Below are 19,031 nucleotides of genomic sequence, written 5' to 3' on the forward strand. Positions count from 1 at the left end.
CCTGCGTGAGCAAGCTGTGATGTCTGTTGGTTTATTGCACTAGTTCTGCACCGAAAGTTTTCTGTTTCCCTCCGATTGTTGCGGGGGGGTTGGGAGAAAAGGTGGCTGTGGGTGATCTATCTATACATTGCCTTTTACATGAGCTGCGGTCCCAGTACTCGCTGGAGCGATTGGACGGGACCGGGTGCCTAGGATTTGTTTTTAGTCCACGAAGCCCACAAATGTAAGACCTTCCACTCTTCACTGACTACGCCATTGTACCGCTCATCAATGGCATTGGTGTGTATCTCCCTGTATGTTACGATGTTGACATTACTTATGACTTCTGCCATGGTGCGCCTTAATTGGACACACTTGTCGATATCGCGGCCTGCCTCCGGGTTGTTGGCGTGACGCAGTGTAATCATTACTTTGCTAAATAAAGGTCTTTCAAAAAAAAAAAAAAAAAAAAAAATTGGTTGATGCAGTGGAAAATAGTGACTTGGGTATTTTTTGTGCTTTGAGGTCACAGCCTGTGACAGAAAGCACTGTGAATAATGTGTAAGTCATTATTTTATACTTGCATTTATTTTTGCATAACTGTAAGCACCTTTTCAGGGGTACTAAGCGCTGTGTAAATTCAGTTATCATTAAAAGCACACACTTCACAGCCCAGTTGCTAACCACCACACAAAAAAACACATCTTTGCCATCACAGTGCTTGAAGTGATTCGAGCAATTAAAGACAGAACCCCTCCCAAGCATCCTTTACATTTGCAGATTAACTCCTAGGGTACGTTTGCACTTCATTCAGGCAAGCAGGCACCCTGGCATGAAGGCTAAAGGATTGTTTTACCTGTCTGCTGGGCCTCTTAGTTTTACAGCACATGAGACTCAATTCATGTCAGCTGAAGCATTTTAACGAGCGTGGTTGTGTTTGTCCAAAGCACAGTTTGCATTCCAGGCAGAAGTTAGGCCTGGAAATGCACGATCCCCTTCCCAGGACTCCAGGCCCCCCCCCTGGGGGTCGCGCCCCACAGATTGAAGACCTCTGCCTTACGGTGTGTTTGTGTATTAACAGGATGAGCGAAGTCCTTCGCTTTCCAGTCTTCTTCCATCAGTTCCCACGGGAAAGCGTGCCGATTGGTTGCTGAGCTCCATAAAAAGTTATTTCCTGACTGGCCGATGCGAGTGGCCCTTAGAACCAGATGTGAAATGCAGCGTTGCCTACTGCGCGAGATGAGATAGCTGCCCTACGCCTTCTGTGGGGAGTATTGCAACGGATTTTATTCACGGGACTCTGTCAAGCCCACAGGAAACCATGCTCGATTACCCCTGATATGCTAGGGAATAAAGCATTTTGTTTACATCATCGTTCCACGGAGATCTCGAAAATCTCCTATTGGATCTGGTTGGCTACCAACATCACTGCTTCTGATGTTTGAAATGACAACATTAAAATGCATCCTGTTCTATTTTTTTAATAGTATCAATGTTCGCAGGTCAGTTTTAGTTGAGCGCTATTAAAGGTTTCTAAGTATTTTCCACAACGGTAATTTCAGAAAAACAGATGGTACTAAAACCTACAGGGAGAGATGGCAAATATGAACAAGCCCGCGAGTGGTGCGCGCGCGCGCCATTGCGAGCCATGGCCTATTGGTGTCTTTTATAAAAAGACGCATGCAAAGGCCAATCGCGTACCACAAAAGGAATCGCACACACACAAGCGTGTGCGATTCCTAGGCCAGCCTGAATACCCCGTTTTTCACCTACTAAATGTCTCGCGCAGTGCACCGCTACGCGCGAGACCTAAAAAGAGGCCTAGGCCCATTTCCATTTTGCAACCTATAACTCTCATTATGTAAGAGAGACCAAAGTTTTCTCTGAACCAATCAGAACCTCTCACCCTCTAGAACACTCCTGAGACAACATTTTGCCCCTCAGATTTTCGAACACTTGTACCTTAGATAACTTTTGTGCCAAAAATCCAAAGGTGAGCCTCTCAGGGGAGGAGGGTGAGTCACATGTGAATCTATGAAAGCTTCCAATACTGGAGAACTAAAGTAACAGGTAAGTAACTTGTTTTCTTACTCCAGTATTGGAGCTTTCATAGATTTACATGCCTGAATCAGACTAGCGAGCAGTAAAACATAGCACATTTTATAGTGCATAAGACCTGACCCCAGGTATCATATATACACTGAAAAACTGCATATTATATACATATATACTGAATCTTTCAAAATTGCAGATTTCACAAAACATAACAATAAAATGTGCATATGTAACAAATAAAGGAAGGAGGGATACAAAAGAGGCTCAGCGTCACTTGAAAAGGTTTCTTAGTACCGCTTGTCCCACTGCAACATCCTTCTCAGCGGCCGCATCCAGGCAGTAATGTCTGGTGAAGCTGTGCATACTCTTCCAGGTAGCCGCCCTGCTGATATCCTGGATAGGTACTCCAGCAAACAAAGCAGTGGAGGAAGACACTGCTCTCGTAGAATGAGCACGAACTCGTGCTTTTAACGGCTTCCCAGCCGCCTGATGACAATATTGTATTGCACTGGAAATCCATCAGGCAATTGCCCTTTTGGATTTGGGAAAACCCTTCCTGGGTGCACTAAAAGATACATAAAGTTGTGAAGACTTGCGGAAAGGTCTTGTTTTTTGCAAATAGAACTTGAGACAGCGCTGGACATCTAGTGAGTGGAGAGCTTTTTCCGTCTCTGATGCCGGTTGAGGAAAATAAATCTCTTTCAGAATTAGCGGCTCATTCAAATGTAAGTCTGTTGGCACTTTTGGTATGAATTTCGGATTAGTTCGGAGTACAATCCTGTTCTCCTTAAACTGCAAGAAAGGTTCCTTTATAGTTAGCGCTATGAGAAGAGCTACTTTCCACCGATAGGAATTTTTGATCCGCCCAGTGAATGGGTTCGAAGGGATGCTTCATTAATCGAGATAGTACAATGTTCAACTGCCAGAGAAGTGGTGGTGGCTTTATGGGAGGAAAAGTTCAAAATAACCCCATCATGAATTGTTTGATGATTCTTTCGGACCACAACGATGGTCCTGAGGAAGTTCTTCTGTACCGTGATATAGCGGCTAGATGCACTTTAATAGAAGCATGGGCTAAACCAGATTTTACCAAAAGCAGAATATATGGGATAATTTCATGAGCTGGCGACCTCAAGGGATGAATCTTAAACTTCTGGCACCATAAACAGAACCTCTTCTATTTCATCCTATATGTTCTGTTTGTACTCTCTGCTCTGGCCGTTGATAATATCTCTCTGCATTCCGATGAAATATCTAATTGTTGAAATTCGCAGTGTTCCAGAGCCAGGCCGCTAAGCGTTTTGATTTCGGATCTGGATGAAGTACTGGGACATCATCAAGAGCGAAGGTATCGGTTGAAGGCGAATCGGCTGAACCTCCGACAGTAGAAGAAGCTCCGTGAACCAGTGTTGTCTGGGTCACCATGGGGCTATCAGGATCATTTTGCAAGGCTCCTTCTTGATCTTTGTAAGAATGCGTGGCAGGAGGTGAATCGGAGGAAAGGCGTAGGCAAAGACGCCTGACCATGCCATCAAAAACGTATTCCCCCAAGATCCACGTTGGTGAAGCCAGCTTGCGAAGAACCGGCATTTTTTGTTCTGAGCTGTCGCAAAGAGGTCCACTGTCAGTTCGCCCCATCTTAGGAAGATGTTTTGTAGGATATCCTGGTTGATCTCCCACTCCTGGCAGGTTGATTTGAGCCTGTTCAGAGTGTCCGCTTTAATAGTCTGATTTCCTGGAAGATGTTCCGCTTTTAGGGATATTCCATTTTGAACAGCCCATTCCCATCATTTTTGGGCTTCCTGAGACAGGGAGAGGGATCTTGTACCTCCCCGTTTGCTGAGATAATGCATCGCTGTTGTGTTGTCTGTCCTGATTAGTACAGCAGATCCTTGTATTCTCGTCAGGAAAGCCAGCAATGCTAATCCCACTGCTCTGAGTTCTAGTAAATTGATGTGAAGTTGCTGTTCCTGTAACTTCCAACAACCACTGACCTGGAGGTCTTAAAGAAAGGCTCCCCAACCTTTCAGGGATGCAAAGGTGGTAACCACCAGCGGAGCTGACTTGGCAAGGAAGGAAAGACCCACTGAAATATTCCGTTTTTGGGTCTACCACGCTACTGCTTGAACCATGACCGGTGTGATCTTCACAATGTCATCGAAGGATCCCTCTGCTTGACGCCATTGCTGATGTAGTTGTTTCTGCAACGGATGCATTTTCAGAAAGACACTTTCTTTTTGCAAACGCCTGGGAAAGGGAGATTAGCCTCAGTTGTCTCTCCATTGAGGGAAACGCCCTGTTTACTGTGGTGTCCAGAATCGCCCCAAGAACGTGATGTTCCTTGCAGGATGAAGCGATGACTTCTCCGTATACATAGTCAGACCCAGCTTGGCAAACAATTCCATGCATGCCGCTGTCGATGACTTAGCCGATGTTCGTGAAGGTGCTTTGACTAACCAGTCGTCCAGGTAGGGAAACACCTGGTGTCCTTGTTTCCTCAGGAAAGCTGCCACTGGAGCCAGACACTTTGTAAAAATTATTAGGGCTGACTTGAGGCCGAAAGGCAGTACCTTGAACTGGTAATGGTCTCCGGCTACCGCACACCAAAGATACTGCCTGTGGGAAGGATAAATGGGGATGTGGAAATATGCATCCTGCAGGTCTAAGGTGGTCATATGATCACCTGGGTTTAAGAGTAGCAGGATGTCTTCGAGGGAAACCATCTGGAAAGATTGCTTCTAGAGAGAAGTATTTAGAGATCTCAGGTCCAGAATAGGACACCATTGAAGAATATTCTTTCGGACTAAGAAAAAACGGGAATAAAATCCCCTTCTTCTCTGGGAGATCGGCACCGGTTCTATTGCTCCTTTTCGGAGCATTGCCCGAATCTCCAGACGCATCGGATGTAGATGCTTGACCTCTTGACGTGTTGGAAGAGTGCAAGCGGGGGATTTGAAGGAACTCTAGAGTATGTCCGAATTGCATTATATTGAGGACCCATCGGTCCGTAGTTATTTTCTGCCAATGATGAAGATGATACGAAATTCTTCCACCCAGGGGAACTTGTGGAGGGACAGGGATATATGTAGCGGATCCTGAAGGTTGTCATTGTCTTCTGGAGTTGTCCTTTCCTTGACAACCTCCTCTTCCTCTAGGGGCAGATCTTTTATAGCCCCCTGCCTGTCGTTGACCATACTGTTGACGGTATGGCTGAGGGGTATCTGCCCTGTTAGTATCCTCCTCTATATGATGTTTGGTCTCTATCCCTAGCCCCTTGAAAGGGCACCTTCCGGTACTGCAGTGTTCCTAGGGCCTTTGAGGTATCTGTATCCTTCTTGATACTTTGTAGCGCATCATCCACATGTTTCCCAAACAAGGCTTCCCCATCAAAGGGAAAATCCAAGATCTTATTTTGGACCTCCGGTCTGAAAGCTGTTGCCCTCAGCCATCCTTGACGGCATAACACTGCCGCCCCTCCAAGCGATCTGAAGGCCGTGGTCGCGATGTCCATCGCGCAATAAATGACTTCAGCCGAAGCCCTTTTTCCCTCCTGAAGGATCTTCTTGACCTCTTGTCTACTATCCTCAGGAATCAGGTCTATGTAAGGTGTCAGGTCGCACCACATTTGCTCATCGTACCTGCCCAGAATGGCAAGGGCATTCGCGGCTTTAACTAGAAGAGCAGACATTGCAGAAAACCTTTTTCCTGTATTATCCAAGCACCTTCCCTCTCTGTCAGGAGGCGTTGTAATAGGAGAGGACGGATTTTTTGATTTCTGTTGAGCCGCATGGGATATAACAGAGTCCGGTTTGGGATGGCCCACTAAACAAGCTGGAGCATCCAAAGGAGCTTTATATTTCTTCTCCAGTCTGGCGAGTACCGGTGTGACTGTTGCCGGTGTCTGCATGACCTTCAGGGCTTCTTCCCAAACATGGCTAACGATCGGAATAGCACAAACTGATTTCCGGTATGGCTCCTTGAAATCATATAAGAAACACTCTGTCTGGGTAGTTTAACTCGGAAGTTCAAACCTCTTCGCAGCTCTTTCCATTAATTTATGGAACCCGCGGATGTCCTCCGGCGGAGAATCAATAGACACTGGAGAGGGAGAAGATGGTGATGCAATAAGGTAATCATCCCATTCCTTGTTAGGGTCCATTATCTTTCCCTCCTCTTGGTCATCATCCGTGATGACTGGATCCTGTTGAGGTATTGGCTGTGGTGATGTAGGCAAGGGCTCTGGCAGTAACTCCTAGCTTCTAACTGGAGTAGTACGAATGGAGCGTGGGCGCGGAGCAGCTAACGGCACCTCTTGAGAGGCTGGAGCTGGTAGAAACCTCTTTCTGTAGTCTGCCAGCATAAACTGCAGATCCATAATTAAGGAAGACGGCATGACAACCCTGTCCTCCTGGTAGCCCTGGCGAAAATGTTGTTGGGGAGGATATTGATACTCTCCGTACTCCTTCTCAAAGTAATCCTCCTGACACTTTACATGCAATTGTGAGGGGATACTTGCGTAGCCAAAGGGGCCTTCATCCTTCTCCTCCTCTGAATCCTGCTCATCTAGCTGGTGTAATGGCACAAGAGGTGTAATCTTGCTTGGTGAGGTGATTTCTGGCGTAATCCTCCTCTTCCTGGCAACTTTCAGCTTTTCTGGTGTTTTTTCCCTCGTCGACGAGCCAGTCGACAAGATCGCCGTCGACACCATCGTCGTCGATGCAGCCGTCGACACAAACCTCAATGCCTTATCGCCGTCGATAACGTATTTACCGTCGGCGTCATTGCCGTCGTCGATCCAGTCGTCGTCGTCGACGATCCTGTCATCGAACCTGTCGTCGTTTTTGATGAAGTCGTTGTCGACACCGTCATCGATGCTGAGCGTCGAAACCGACGGTGACGCCGTCGACGGAGAACGAACCGTCACAGGCAGTGAAGGCTTCTTCGGTATTAACTTTACCTCAATCTTCGTCGTCGACGACGAAGATTTGTTCGTCGACGATCCCGTCGACGATGCAGTTTTTGCTGATTTTACCTCAGGAGGCATTGAGGAAGGCTTACTGAAGGATTGCTTGACTTGGAGGGGTGATTCTGACGGCTCAGAACTCATCTTTTTTTGTAGGTTTTTCCCCCGAAGCATGCCCCTTACGTTCCTATTCTTTAGCTTGAGGAGATCTTGAGTGGTCTTTTTGAGGGCCTTCTCTGGGCGTTCCTCTGAGGAATGAGCATGAGGAGATTTCTTTCTCTTTTGAGATCTCCTAGATGAAGAAGAGGATACCTCATCACTATCACTGGACATAACCTCCTTTCTGGCCTTTAGCTTTTGAAGCCATATCAAAAGGCGCCCTTCACGATCCCTCAGGGTTTTACTTGAAAAGGTACGACATACCTTACAGTCTTATGCTTGATGGTCTGAATAAAGAAAATAAATATAATCAGCATGAGGGTCGTCAGTGTAGATCCTCTTCTTGGAACAAGTGGCTCAGGCTCTATATAAACCCTTTTTCTCCTTTCCAGACATTCTCAGAAGAATGGACTAGTAAGCAGCAATAAAGATTATAAAATCAGATGAAATCCACAGAACAAAGTTCCAAATCTCAAGTAGAAAGAGAACATTTTGAGCAGAGCTCAAAGGAGACTCCCTAGCACAACGTGCGGTAGAAAATCTGAGGGGCAAAAGGTTCTCTCAGGAGTGTTCTAGAGGGTGAGAGGTTCTGAATGGTTCAGAGAAAACTTTGGTCTCTTTTACATAACGAGAGTTATGGGTTGCAAAATGGAAATGGGCCTAGGCTTCTTTTCTGTTTTGTACTTATCTAAGCATTGCTGTTTTTTTATATACCGGGGATTCCCATCTCGACGACGTGGAATGATTCAGGCATGTGAATCTATGAAAGCTTCAATACTGGAGTAATTACATTAAATATGTCAATGTTTGCACATGTTTAGTGTTGCCGTGCGGACCACTGCTGACAGCGTTTTTACTTCTGTATTTTAAAAATATTGTTTGTGTGCTTAGAATTGCTTAAAAACTATAAAATCTAATAGGGGAAACTCACTTTCGTTCTCGTAGCTTGTAGGCTGCCCGCCGTCACCCCTGCAGCTCTCCACCCCTTGGTCTTACCCAATCGGCCAGTAGGAGGAGGAGTTAGAGGCGGGGCTCAGGCATAAATGCTTGCTGTAGCGCGGGAGTGGGCAATTCTGTTTAGTGTTGCCGCGCGGACCGCTACTGACAGCGTTTTTACTTCTGTATTTTAAAAATATTGTTTGTGTGCTTAGAATTGCTTAAAGACTGTAAAATCTAATAAGGGAAACTCACTTTCGTTCACTTAGCTTGCCCGCAGTCACCGCTGCAAATCTCCACCCCTTGGCCTTACCCAATCGGCCGGTAGGAGGAGGAGTTAGAGGAGGGGCTCAGGCATAAATGCTTGCTGAAGCACGGGAGCGCAGCGGGCGCGCCAAAGGCAAGCTCGTCTGCGCCCGTCCGCCCACACGAGCCCAGAGTGCCATGAACCACAGTAAAATTATTAAATATTCCTCCAAAGAACTTAGACTGCTAGCTCACCCCTACCTCCCCCTGGATCCTGTTGCCTACAATCGCATCATGGAAAATGACATCTCCCAAAATTTGAGCTGTCATGCCGCCCTTCCTCCCCCTAGTCCCTCCATCCCTGGATCTACCACAGTTATACATTCCGCTTTGCATATTCTTTATCTCTGGTTAAACACCAGCTAAATATATTCCTGTTACTGACATCAGAAAAAACAGATATTCTTCTGGTTACTGAAACCTGGTTAACCCAGGACTCTGCTCCGGATATCTTAGCAGCACTACCGTCGGACTATTACATCTTGTCTGTAAATCGGTCCTCAGGAAAGACTGGCGGCGGCGTAGCTGCTATTATACATAAACACTTTAAGTTTACCACCCTTACTTCCCTTGTTCTTCCGGAAGCAGAGAATATTGTCATTAAACTCGACACGAATACCGGATCTCTTATCTTTGTGCTCATCTATCGTCCCCCTCAGGCTATGCCTACTTTTTCCCCCTCTCTTTGAGCGAACAAATGGCCAATCTTGTTACAAACTATTCTAATGTCCTACTTATAGGAGACTTGAATTATTGGTTTCATGATGCCCGGGGCGGGCCACATGCCGAAGAACTTTGAGTTGCTCTCCAACTTGAATTTGGTCCAGCACGTATCCTCCCCCACTCATGTAAAGGGACATATTCTGGACCAAATCTGGTCCTCAAATTTTATATTGTCAGTGCCCACAATTTCACCATGTATCTGGTCAGACCACTAATTAATAAAATTCACGGCAACCATAAACTCTCGGTTCAAAACTCCTATTGCAGCGGGAGGTGTGACAAGAAAGTGGAGGACATTTGATAAATTAGAATTTGTCAAAACCTTGGCCAGCTCAGCACCTATTTTCAACCCTGATGTTAACATCATGGAAAAGAACATATCGGATTGGCTACTGCTGGCCTCCAATGTCCATGTCCCACTCACTAAATTTTCCTGTGCCCGCCACTCAGATGCAAACAAATGGTTCACTGTTGAGATTAAAAAAACAAAAACTCGAGCTCCGTCAAAAAGAGAGAAAATGGAGGTCAAGATACTCCAAGGAAGATAAACAGCAGTTTGTACTAGCTCGTAAATAGCATAAAAAAGCAATACTGGAAACAAAAACGGCCTTTCTCAGCCAGAATTTTAAATGCTCATAATAAGCCGAAATAATTTTTTGGGATAGTCAATGACCTCTGCAACTCTGAGAGATACTCCCTAGTCAGACTCCTACTCAAGAGCTATGCAACTCCCTGAATAATTATTTTTGGGACAAAATTTCCACTATCAAAGCTAGTATTCCTACTAGCGTCAGCACGGAACTTTTGGAAAGTATGCCTATCAACTCTGCCATTCTGGCTAATTTTCCAGTCATATGTCCTCAGATATTATCTGAATTAATGACCCGTGTAACATCCGGGTCCCCTAACAACTGTTGTCCCCCCCAGGTTATGAGGGCTGTTTTCTCCGATCTACCTCGTCATGTGCTTCCCTTCCTGAATGAGTCTCTTGTGCAGGACAAGGTTCCCACAGCCTTTAAGAACGCTATTGTAGTCCCTTTACTATCGTCCTATTTCTCTCCTCCCTTTCTTGGCTAAGATCCTAGAGGCCCATGTGGCCAGTTGTCTTTCCAATTTTGTTGAACTACCGGACTACCTAGAGCCATGTCAAGCTGGCTTTCGGCCGGCTCATTCTACTGAGTCCGTGATCCTTGCAGTATTGGACACTGGCCTTGGTGCTCCTGGATCTGTCAGCCGCATTCGACACGGTCAATCATAAAATCTTGTTGGACCGTGTCGAGCAGGCCGGCATACAGGGCCCCGCATATAATTGGATTAAGTCCTTTCTTGAAGGTAGGACACAAGCGGTCCGACTTGGCCCTTTTATCGCCTCTAAGCTCGCCATCACATGCAGGGTGCCACAGGGCTCATCCCTATCCCCACTTCTTTTCAATCTTTGTCTTAGGCCCTTGATTCATTCATTAAAGGATAGAAATATAACGACCTTTAATTATGCTGACGATCTTCATGGATTCTTTCGACTCTGCTCTTGAATTTCAAGCCACCATGCTTCACATTCAGCGTTGGATGAACCTTAATCATCTCAAACTCAACCCAGGCAAGACGGAATTAGTTTTGCCTGGGAAGAGTGAGATCTTTTGGGGCCATCAGTACTGGCCGACAGAACTAGGTGCTCCCCCACTCCTTCCTCCTCTGTGAAAAGTTGGGGGTCACCATTAATGCTGATTTGTCACTTAAAGGAAAAGTAGGGGCAGTGGTCTCCGCCCGTTTCTTTCAATTACGTAAAATCCGGAAGGTGGCCCACTTGCGGTCTCATTCAGCACTCATACAAGTTGTGATTGCCCTGGTCCTCTCGCGTCTTGACTTTTCAAACTCCATTTACCTTGGCTTGCCCCTGTTTTTACTTAAACGCCTTCAATTAGTGCAGAATTAGGCTGCGAGATTAATTCATAAACAACCTAAATGGCAATCTGCCAGACCATGGCTATCTAAACTTCATTGGCTACCAATTGCCCAACGTGCAGCTTTTAAGACAGGGTGCGTGATCTTTAAAGCACTGCACGGCAGGAGTCCTAAATTCATTAGTTGCATGATTGCAAAGCACGCCCCACTCCGTAACTTACGATCTGCTCATCTTCATCTACTGACTACCCCTGCCTTCAAGCTCAAACGTCAAGGAGGGTGTAGGTTTTCCTACCTCGCCCCTAAATTCTGCAAAATCCTTGCCTCTAGCAATCAGGATGTGCGACAACCTGTTGGGATTCAGAAAGGCGCTCAAGACTTGGCTGTTTGAGCAAGCTAATGCATAGTCCCTGTGCCGTAACACTACCCAAGATTAGCGCCATGAAACCTCTTGGTGACCGTGCGCTCTATAAATTTCTCATTACATAACATAACGGTTTGCACACTAAAATTATACAATGTTGGCACACTAAAATTATGGCCTATGCAGATCGACTTAGCTTTCGTCACACCCGACCCCGAGAGGGCTATTAAAGCCATAGAGCATGAAGCACAGGATTTTGGGAAGATATCAGGGTATTCGCTAAATAAGGGAAAACCCCAGATTGTCATGAATAGGGAGATCAATTGGGCTGATCATAGAGTGGTACAAAAAGGCCAAATACCTAGCAGACACCGACTCAATAGTGAACGAGAACTTGGAGCCTCTTGCTGTAGATAGCAAAAAGGCACAGAATAGGCTCAACAACTTACATGTGACTATCGTGGGCCATTGTAACGTTATCAAAATGATGTTCTTCCCCAAAATTCTTTACTATTTTAGAGCTATCCCTCTTGAGTTTACGAATCAAGCTCTACAGAAATTTGACCGATTGTTCTCCCAATTCATTTGGGGTTATTCTCAGCCCAGAAGATCACTTCAATTTCTTTCTCTGCCTCTTGAGAGAGGGGGTTAAGCTCTTCCAAACTTGCGATTAAATCATTTGGCTGCGGCTTTGCAAGGGTGCGCCATATTGATCCAAGATCAATTTTCTACCTCCCACACGACGCTCCCGTCACCATGCGAATTAATGTTGGGTTCCAAGGCTAAAGGCTGTATGTGGCGCCAATTAGAGTTTGGGTACTTTAAGAGGGTAAGATTTAAGTCCCTTATCGGAGCTTACAGGGTATTCACGGCCATGCATAAACTTCTTGGGTTGGGTAGACTTAATTATTATACCCCCTACAATAACAACTCCAATTTGCCCGGAATCTTCAACAGTTCTTACTTTCAAAAATAGTATAGCTCAGGAATAAAAACACTAGGGGCCCTATACTCGCCCAGTGGGGTCTTGGCCTTTGAAGAGCTTCAGACGAGATTTAATCTGAGCCAGAATGAGGTTTATAAGTATTATGCAATTCAGGACTTTCTTTCACAGAAGGCCGGGGGGCCCTCGGGATTTGAGAAACATGAACTCGTAGAGAGATTGTCTGCACCCTGTGTTCCCCGGCTAGGGTCCATCGACGTTTTGTTAAATAGACTTATGCCTGATGATATGACCTCAATTTCTAACAAATGGCAGAAGAAACTGGAAATTTCAGATAATACCTTTCATCTAGCCTTTCAATACGCACAGAGCGACCTTCTATCGGCCAACTTAAAAGCACAATTTTATAAAACCTGCATCTTCCTTTATTATACGCCAAGCAGAATTGCCAAGTGGGGTACCGGTAAAGGCACGTATTGTCCCCGTTGTGCTGAATATAGTGCAGACTCTGTGCATATGTTCGCTTCGTGTATAGAATTAGGGCCCTTGATTACCCAAATACAAGCCTTTCTAAGCAAAGTAGTAGCACGGGACGTTCTGCTAACCCCCAGAACCATCCTGCTGGGTATTTGTGACTATTAGCAGAAGGAAAGGTAGAGCCTTAATTTCTGTTGCCATGGCTGTTTACAGGCTCTGTATAACCTCTGCCTGGATTGACCCAACTCCCCCTTTATTTTCGCACTGGTTGGCCCGGTTATTGTCAATAGGGAATCTGGAGAAGGCTATTTATGCTAAAAAGGGGGTACGAGCTAAAAAAAAGGGAATTGTAATTTGGGAACCCCTTAGCAGATGGTTCTCCCAGGTCAATTCATAATCCGTACTGGGTTTCGAGCCACAAAGATGGGACTGAATTGTATATCCCTGTTGCTTTTGCATACAATCCTATCTTGCAAGCACTGTATACACCCTAATATGCTGCAATATGTTCTGTCTTGCCTTTTGCGTTGCTTACATTTTTTTGCAGTTTCAGCACTGGTCACTTTATCCAAGAACTACTCAAAGGTGGACTTATATTATACTTGAACTTTATATCTTGGATGCACTAAAATTCATGTAGTCAAGATGGTGTTTTAAATTAATTTACTTTGGAATTGCGTAATCGGATAATCACTTCCTTCTTCCTTTTCCCTTCCTCTTATCTACTTACTGTATCTGTAATTTTTTTCAAGGGGTAGGGTGGGGGGGAAGGCTGGACGGTATGTTTTGCATTTTTTGATGGTTCTTTTTTGTAAATTGCATACTAAAATAAAAAAATAAAAAATATATATATATGTCAATGTTTGGAGCATTTTGTAAGAATCAATAATAATGTCTATTCAAGTGATCAGGATCTCTCTGCCCCACAGTGAGGAATAGCCCCAGAACAGCCCATTACATTTACATTGTGCTAAGTAGCTTCAGGGTTGATTAAGTAACTTTACTCTTACGGTGCCGAAATGCTAGCACAAATACAGTGATCAGCAGCATGCTCTCACAGTTATGGTGCCTCAGAATATGCCTTTAGATGCAGTGTCCCCGAGCAAGCCATGGCAACACCCCTATGTAGGCAGGTATAGGCATTTAAGTACGCAGCACTCCAAAGGGGTCTCAGTCAAAAGTTTCAGTCAATTAAAAGTAATAACTAATCCATTAAACCGTCCCTAATGCACCACATCCTTGTACCCACCAGGCAGAGTGCAATCCTAGGTGAGTAAATTGATACCTGGGTATACTGATGACTACTCCTCACTAACATCTCACCTTCTAATCAAGTTGACTTGCAAATAACGGAGTACAATGCATTTGGATTTTTGCGCTAGGCAAGCAAACATCTCAGGGTGGTCTATCTCATGTGAAGTGCCCAGGAATAATTTTAACTACTCCCTACATTCTACGCTAGATCATCACAGCGACAATATACAAACTGCCAGAAAACTACATTGCCAAAGAAAGCATCCTTTCTGAAAATGCACAAGGAACTCCTGTACAATCTTGCTAATCACTAGATCTACTTAGGCCACTCCACCTATTCAGCAATAAACATTTGCAAAATGAAGGCTACATTTTGCCACTCTACAACTGGTTAGAAGTGGTACAGAGAAGACCATGAAGAATTAGCTCTATGGTGGATCCCACAAATCCACAGATCTATTCCGCTGCTACTTCCCTTAGTCCACTCCTGAACAATACCTGCAATGGCAACCAGGAGAGTATCACATGGTCACTCATCCCATAGCACACTAGTTTAAGTTAAGTTGTGGGAGGCTACCATGGCCACGATAGAAAGGGTTGTCCACTTTAGTGGGAGAGAATAGTCACTTCTGGGCTTACCTATCAGACATTTGACAGAGTGAGACAAAATAGCCACCTACCAGTACTACACAGCTTAGGTCCATGGCCAGAAGCCCATATTCTGCGATTTTGTGTCACTCACCAGATGTGAAAACTACAACCCCGGGAGACCATCAAACTCACCAGATGTGAACGGTGCCAATAGCAGCCACACAACGCATTTCAGTGCCCCCAGAAAATGTCTGCCGCCCATTCAGAGGTAAGATCAATCACTCCCAGATTCCCTGTTCTGTTCTGGATTAATACTCCAATACTCAGCGGTCCTGCAAACAATTAAGGCTGCATTGGCAGATCTCGTATAAGCCTCAACTATAATCCAATACTGTTATAAGTCCATGTCATCTTACCACTCTACAGACTATCACGACAGGCGTGGGATGACGTTCAGATCCACAGGAGGACTATAGCATAGTCCACTCCTGCAGGTCCTAGATAGCCATAGACTACGACCTTAATTACATTTAATGATATTTAAAGAAAGGAAGACCATAATGCAGCACAGGAAGCTACCCGTGCAGGCGTGTGCTCAGGCACCCCTCAAAGTTGTAGTAAGCATTATATAAATATTACAATGGAAAAGGAAGCAGCTCCATTTTGACTTGCAAATGTATTTCAGTACTTGCGCTGTGTAAGGAAACGTGGAAATTGCAAGGACTGTTTTGCTAAATATTTGTAAATGAAAACTCATATGAATGACTTACCATTATTTGTCTGTTCAGGAAGTGCCACCAGGTCCTTATTGTGCCGTAAGAAGAGAATTGTGTTCCTTAATGTAAGTGCATGATCAAAATATCTCTGAGCCTCTCCTTCACCTGTACTTTGAACCTGAATAGGAAAATGCAAATTAGGCTTCACCAAAACACGTGAAGAAATCCAGGTGCATTTCATATAGCTGTTACTAAAACACAAAACTATCTGAGGCCAACTTCAATAAAATGTGCCCATAATTGAAGTAGGTCATTTTGATTTCCATTCTAATCATTGAAACTGAATCAATATTCAGTTCAGGACCCACAACACAGCTTTCCATTCTTCACAAGCTCAGAAGCTTCCACCAATACATATACTCAACATATTTAATTACACTCTCAAAGGACCATTTTAATTTTTATGAGTCATTTATGTAGACGAAGAGTCGTGGGTCTCATATTTTTCTAGCATATTTGATCCTAATTTGGAGGGGGGTAAACCGCCGTTTTTATCTAGGTGTGATCCTAGCAAACCCCCCTGATCTTTGATCATCACAAGATAAAAGTAGCCCTTATGCAGTGCTCTGGAAACAAAGCACAAGGATCAGACTGTACCCCTATAGATTTCTTCCTTGATCAGCTGGACTTATGGGGTCCAGTGCTGACAAACCTCTTTAATGTCATAGCTAAGGTGGGTCCTCCAGACTCATGGAAGAAATCTATTTTAGTTCCAATTTATAAGAAAGGGGACAAAGCAGAAGCCAAAAATTACAGGCCAATCTCACTGCTAGATAGCACAGCTAAATTAATGGTTAGGGTTTTATTAAACAGACTAGAGGAGTGGGCAGCCAGCAATAAGGTTCTAATCCCAGTCCAATATGGTTTTAAAAAAGGTATGGGCTCTCAGGACCAATGCCTTAATTTAAGCCTATAAATCGCCAAATACTCTCAAGTAAAATCTGAAAGATTGTACTTGGTGTTTATGGACTTGTCGGCAGCGTTTGACTGCGTGGCACATCAACATCTATGGAGGATAATGGAAGAAATGGGCATAGATGAAGCTATTATATCTTTTATTAGACAGCTCTACTCATCAGCCATGGCCTGCGTCAGATACGGGAGAGAGGGGGAGTGCACCAAGTTGTTTCCAATTAACAGGGGTGTCTGGCATGGCTGTGTGCTTGCCCCATTTCTTTTTTCTCTTTACACCAATGGGATGGAAGCTCCCTTGCTGGACTGACGTCCCCAAAGTTAATAATGTTTGCACTCCAATTCTCCTGTATGCTGATGACGTGGTGCTAATTTCCCGCACAGGCCTCGCCCTTCAAAAGTTACTAGATACTTATGTATCCTATATGTCAAAACTGGGGCTAAAAACCAATGAGGCCAAGTCCTTTATTTTAATTACTGGCCGGAAAAATAGGAAGGTCCCAAACTTCCATATATCAGGACAGAAAATAGCCCATACTGATACCTTTTCCTACCTTGGTGTAACGTTTGATAGGTAATTATCATGCTCAAATATGCTTGCTACTAGAGGCTTATCACTTGAGAAAAGCATTATTGCCCTACACTCATTTATTAAAAAATTGGGAGTAAAACCCATTGACAAGGCAAAAAACGTTTATGCAGCAAAATCAGTCTCGGTAGCAACCTACGGGGCAGGCATTTGGGGCTACATTAACCCCTCCGCCCTACAAGTTATAGAGGACACATTTTGGAAAAACCGAGTGGACCTCCCAGTAAGCTGCTCAAGTCTTATCGCTCATGCAGAATTGGATGTCCCTTATGTGACCGACACAATTGCTTTGGCTCCAATAATGTTGTGGCATTCTATATGGAGAAGGGAATCTATCCATATCACACAAAAGTTAATTGAAGACTGCCTATCCCTGGAAAATGCCCACAAGATACCATGTATTTCCTATATTAGATCTACTTTTTCATCTTTAGGATTAGAACGTCTATTCTCTGTCCCTAGCGACTGTGTGAATTTTCCAAAAAGAGAGATACAATCCCGTTTCCTCAAATTAAGGGCTTAAGCAAGACTGTAAGCAAACTGTACAAAAGTATCGGTCAAAGCATATTTAGAAAGCCCAATGGTACAGGAAGGGCCAACATCTTATATTTTTACTGCGACAAATTCACGTCACAGATTTTTTCTAATTAGATTTCGTTTGAATTTTATTCCATGCATGTTGGCCCATCCAGCTGGAATTTACTCCATAAATGAATTGCCATTCCGTCCTTGCAAAGGGGTGTTTCTGCACAATCAAATCTACACGTTTTCTTTTTTTGCAAATTTTGTGCAGAACCACATAAAAGATTTCTTTTGCCCTTATGCGTAAATATGATTTTAAACAATGTCGTGTCGCAATGTATTTTCTACAATCTTTGCCTAATCCTATGGTCTGTTTTTCTGTGGCGTCCTTTTTAATCCAATCACGAAGAATTAGAAAATTGCACTATACATGAGAATGAATTCTAAACTGTTCCCATCAGCTGGCTTTTACTAACTGTTCCCCAACGGTGTTTGTTATGATGTTTTTATCTTTATCTTTTTATTCATATGTTATGTTATGTTAACATTTTGATTAAACGCAACAGCTGCCCCAGCAAAGAGGCGTCCCGGCGCTGAAGAACCACAAAAGCTATACTGCAGAAGGAGAAGAATAAAAAAAAAAGGACAGAGAATCCTAAGGGGAAGGGAACAGATGGGTCTTAATAGCTTTGCGGAAGGCAGACAGGTTTTCCAAAGAGCGGATGTTTGGTGGCAGGGAATTCCAGAGCTTAGCTCCCAAAACCCTGAAGGAGCGACCGCCAATACGGCAAAGCTTTGTACGGGGAACAGTCACTAAGTGCTGGCCTAATGAGCGCAGATTGCGCTGTGGCACGTAAGATGTTAGGAGTGGGCGCAAGAGTTCTGGACATCCGGATTTGAGGATCTTAAATGCCATGGTAAGGGTTTTAAACTAAATACGAGATTCAATGGGCAGCCAATGCAATTTTCGAGTGGTAGTTCTGACCGAACATCTGCGGGGAAGGCCCACCAAAGCTCTTGCCGCAGAGTTCTGCACGCGTTGCAGTCGCGCTATCTCCACTTTGTTGGCACCCAGGAGTAAAACACTGGCATAGTCCAAACGGGAGAGAATTATGGATTGAACAATGAGTTGGCGGATTTTAGAGTCGAAAAAGCCGAGTATCGGGCTGAGACTCCTCAGCAGGCCCACACAAGTAGCTGCCACTTTTTTTGTGTGGGTTTGGAAGCTAAGCGAGGAGTCCATCCAGACGCCCACATTTTTGACCAAGGATTTAGGTGGTGGAATGGAGCCCAATGAAGAGGGCCACCAGTGCTCATTCCAATAGTTGGTATTCTTCCCGAGGAGCAGCACCTCCGTCTTGCCTGCATTAAGCTGCAGGCAGTTATCCGTCATCCACTGGGCTACTGCAGCCAGGCCATCCCTAAATCTCAAAGCCGAAGTGGAAGGACCTTCGGTGAGAGTGATGACCAGCTGCTATGTGTATTATGTATAGATGTTTTTTTACTGTACTTTTATGATCTTATATTGTAAGCATCGAATAAAGTAAATTGACTGACTGAGTCATTTATGAAGATACAAT

At 44.5% G+C, this 19,031-nt stretch overlaps 1 protein-coding gene across 1 annotated transcript in view; it reads right to left on the reverse strand.

The window, feature by feature from the left end:
* The window catches only part of FAM91A1 (family with sequence similarity 91 member A1), a 312,498-nt gene that overhangs the window by 140,934 nt on the left and 152,533 nt on the right, over nt 1-19,031 (reverse strand). Inside the window, exon 15 of the mRNA XM_085604989.1 lies at nt 15,423-15,546. Coding sequence (XP_085461115.1) covers nt 15,423-15,546 — 124 coding nt within the window. The remainder of the gene's footprint in view (nt 1-15,422; nt 15,547-19,031) is intronic.

This window comes from Triturus cristatus, chromosome 5_1, assembly GCF_964204655.1.
Source record: "Triturus cristatus chromosome 5_1, aTriCri1.1, whole genome shotgun sequence".
Taxonomy (NCBI): Eukaryota; Metazoa; Chordata; class Amphibia; order Caudata; family Salamandridae; genus Triturus; species Triturus cristatus.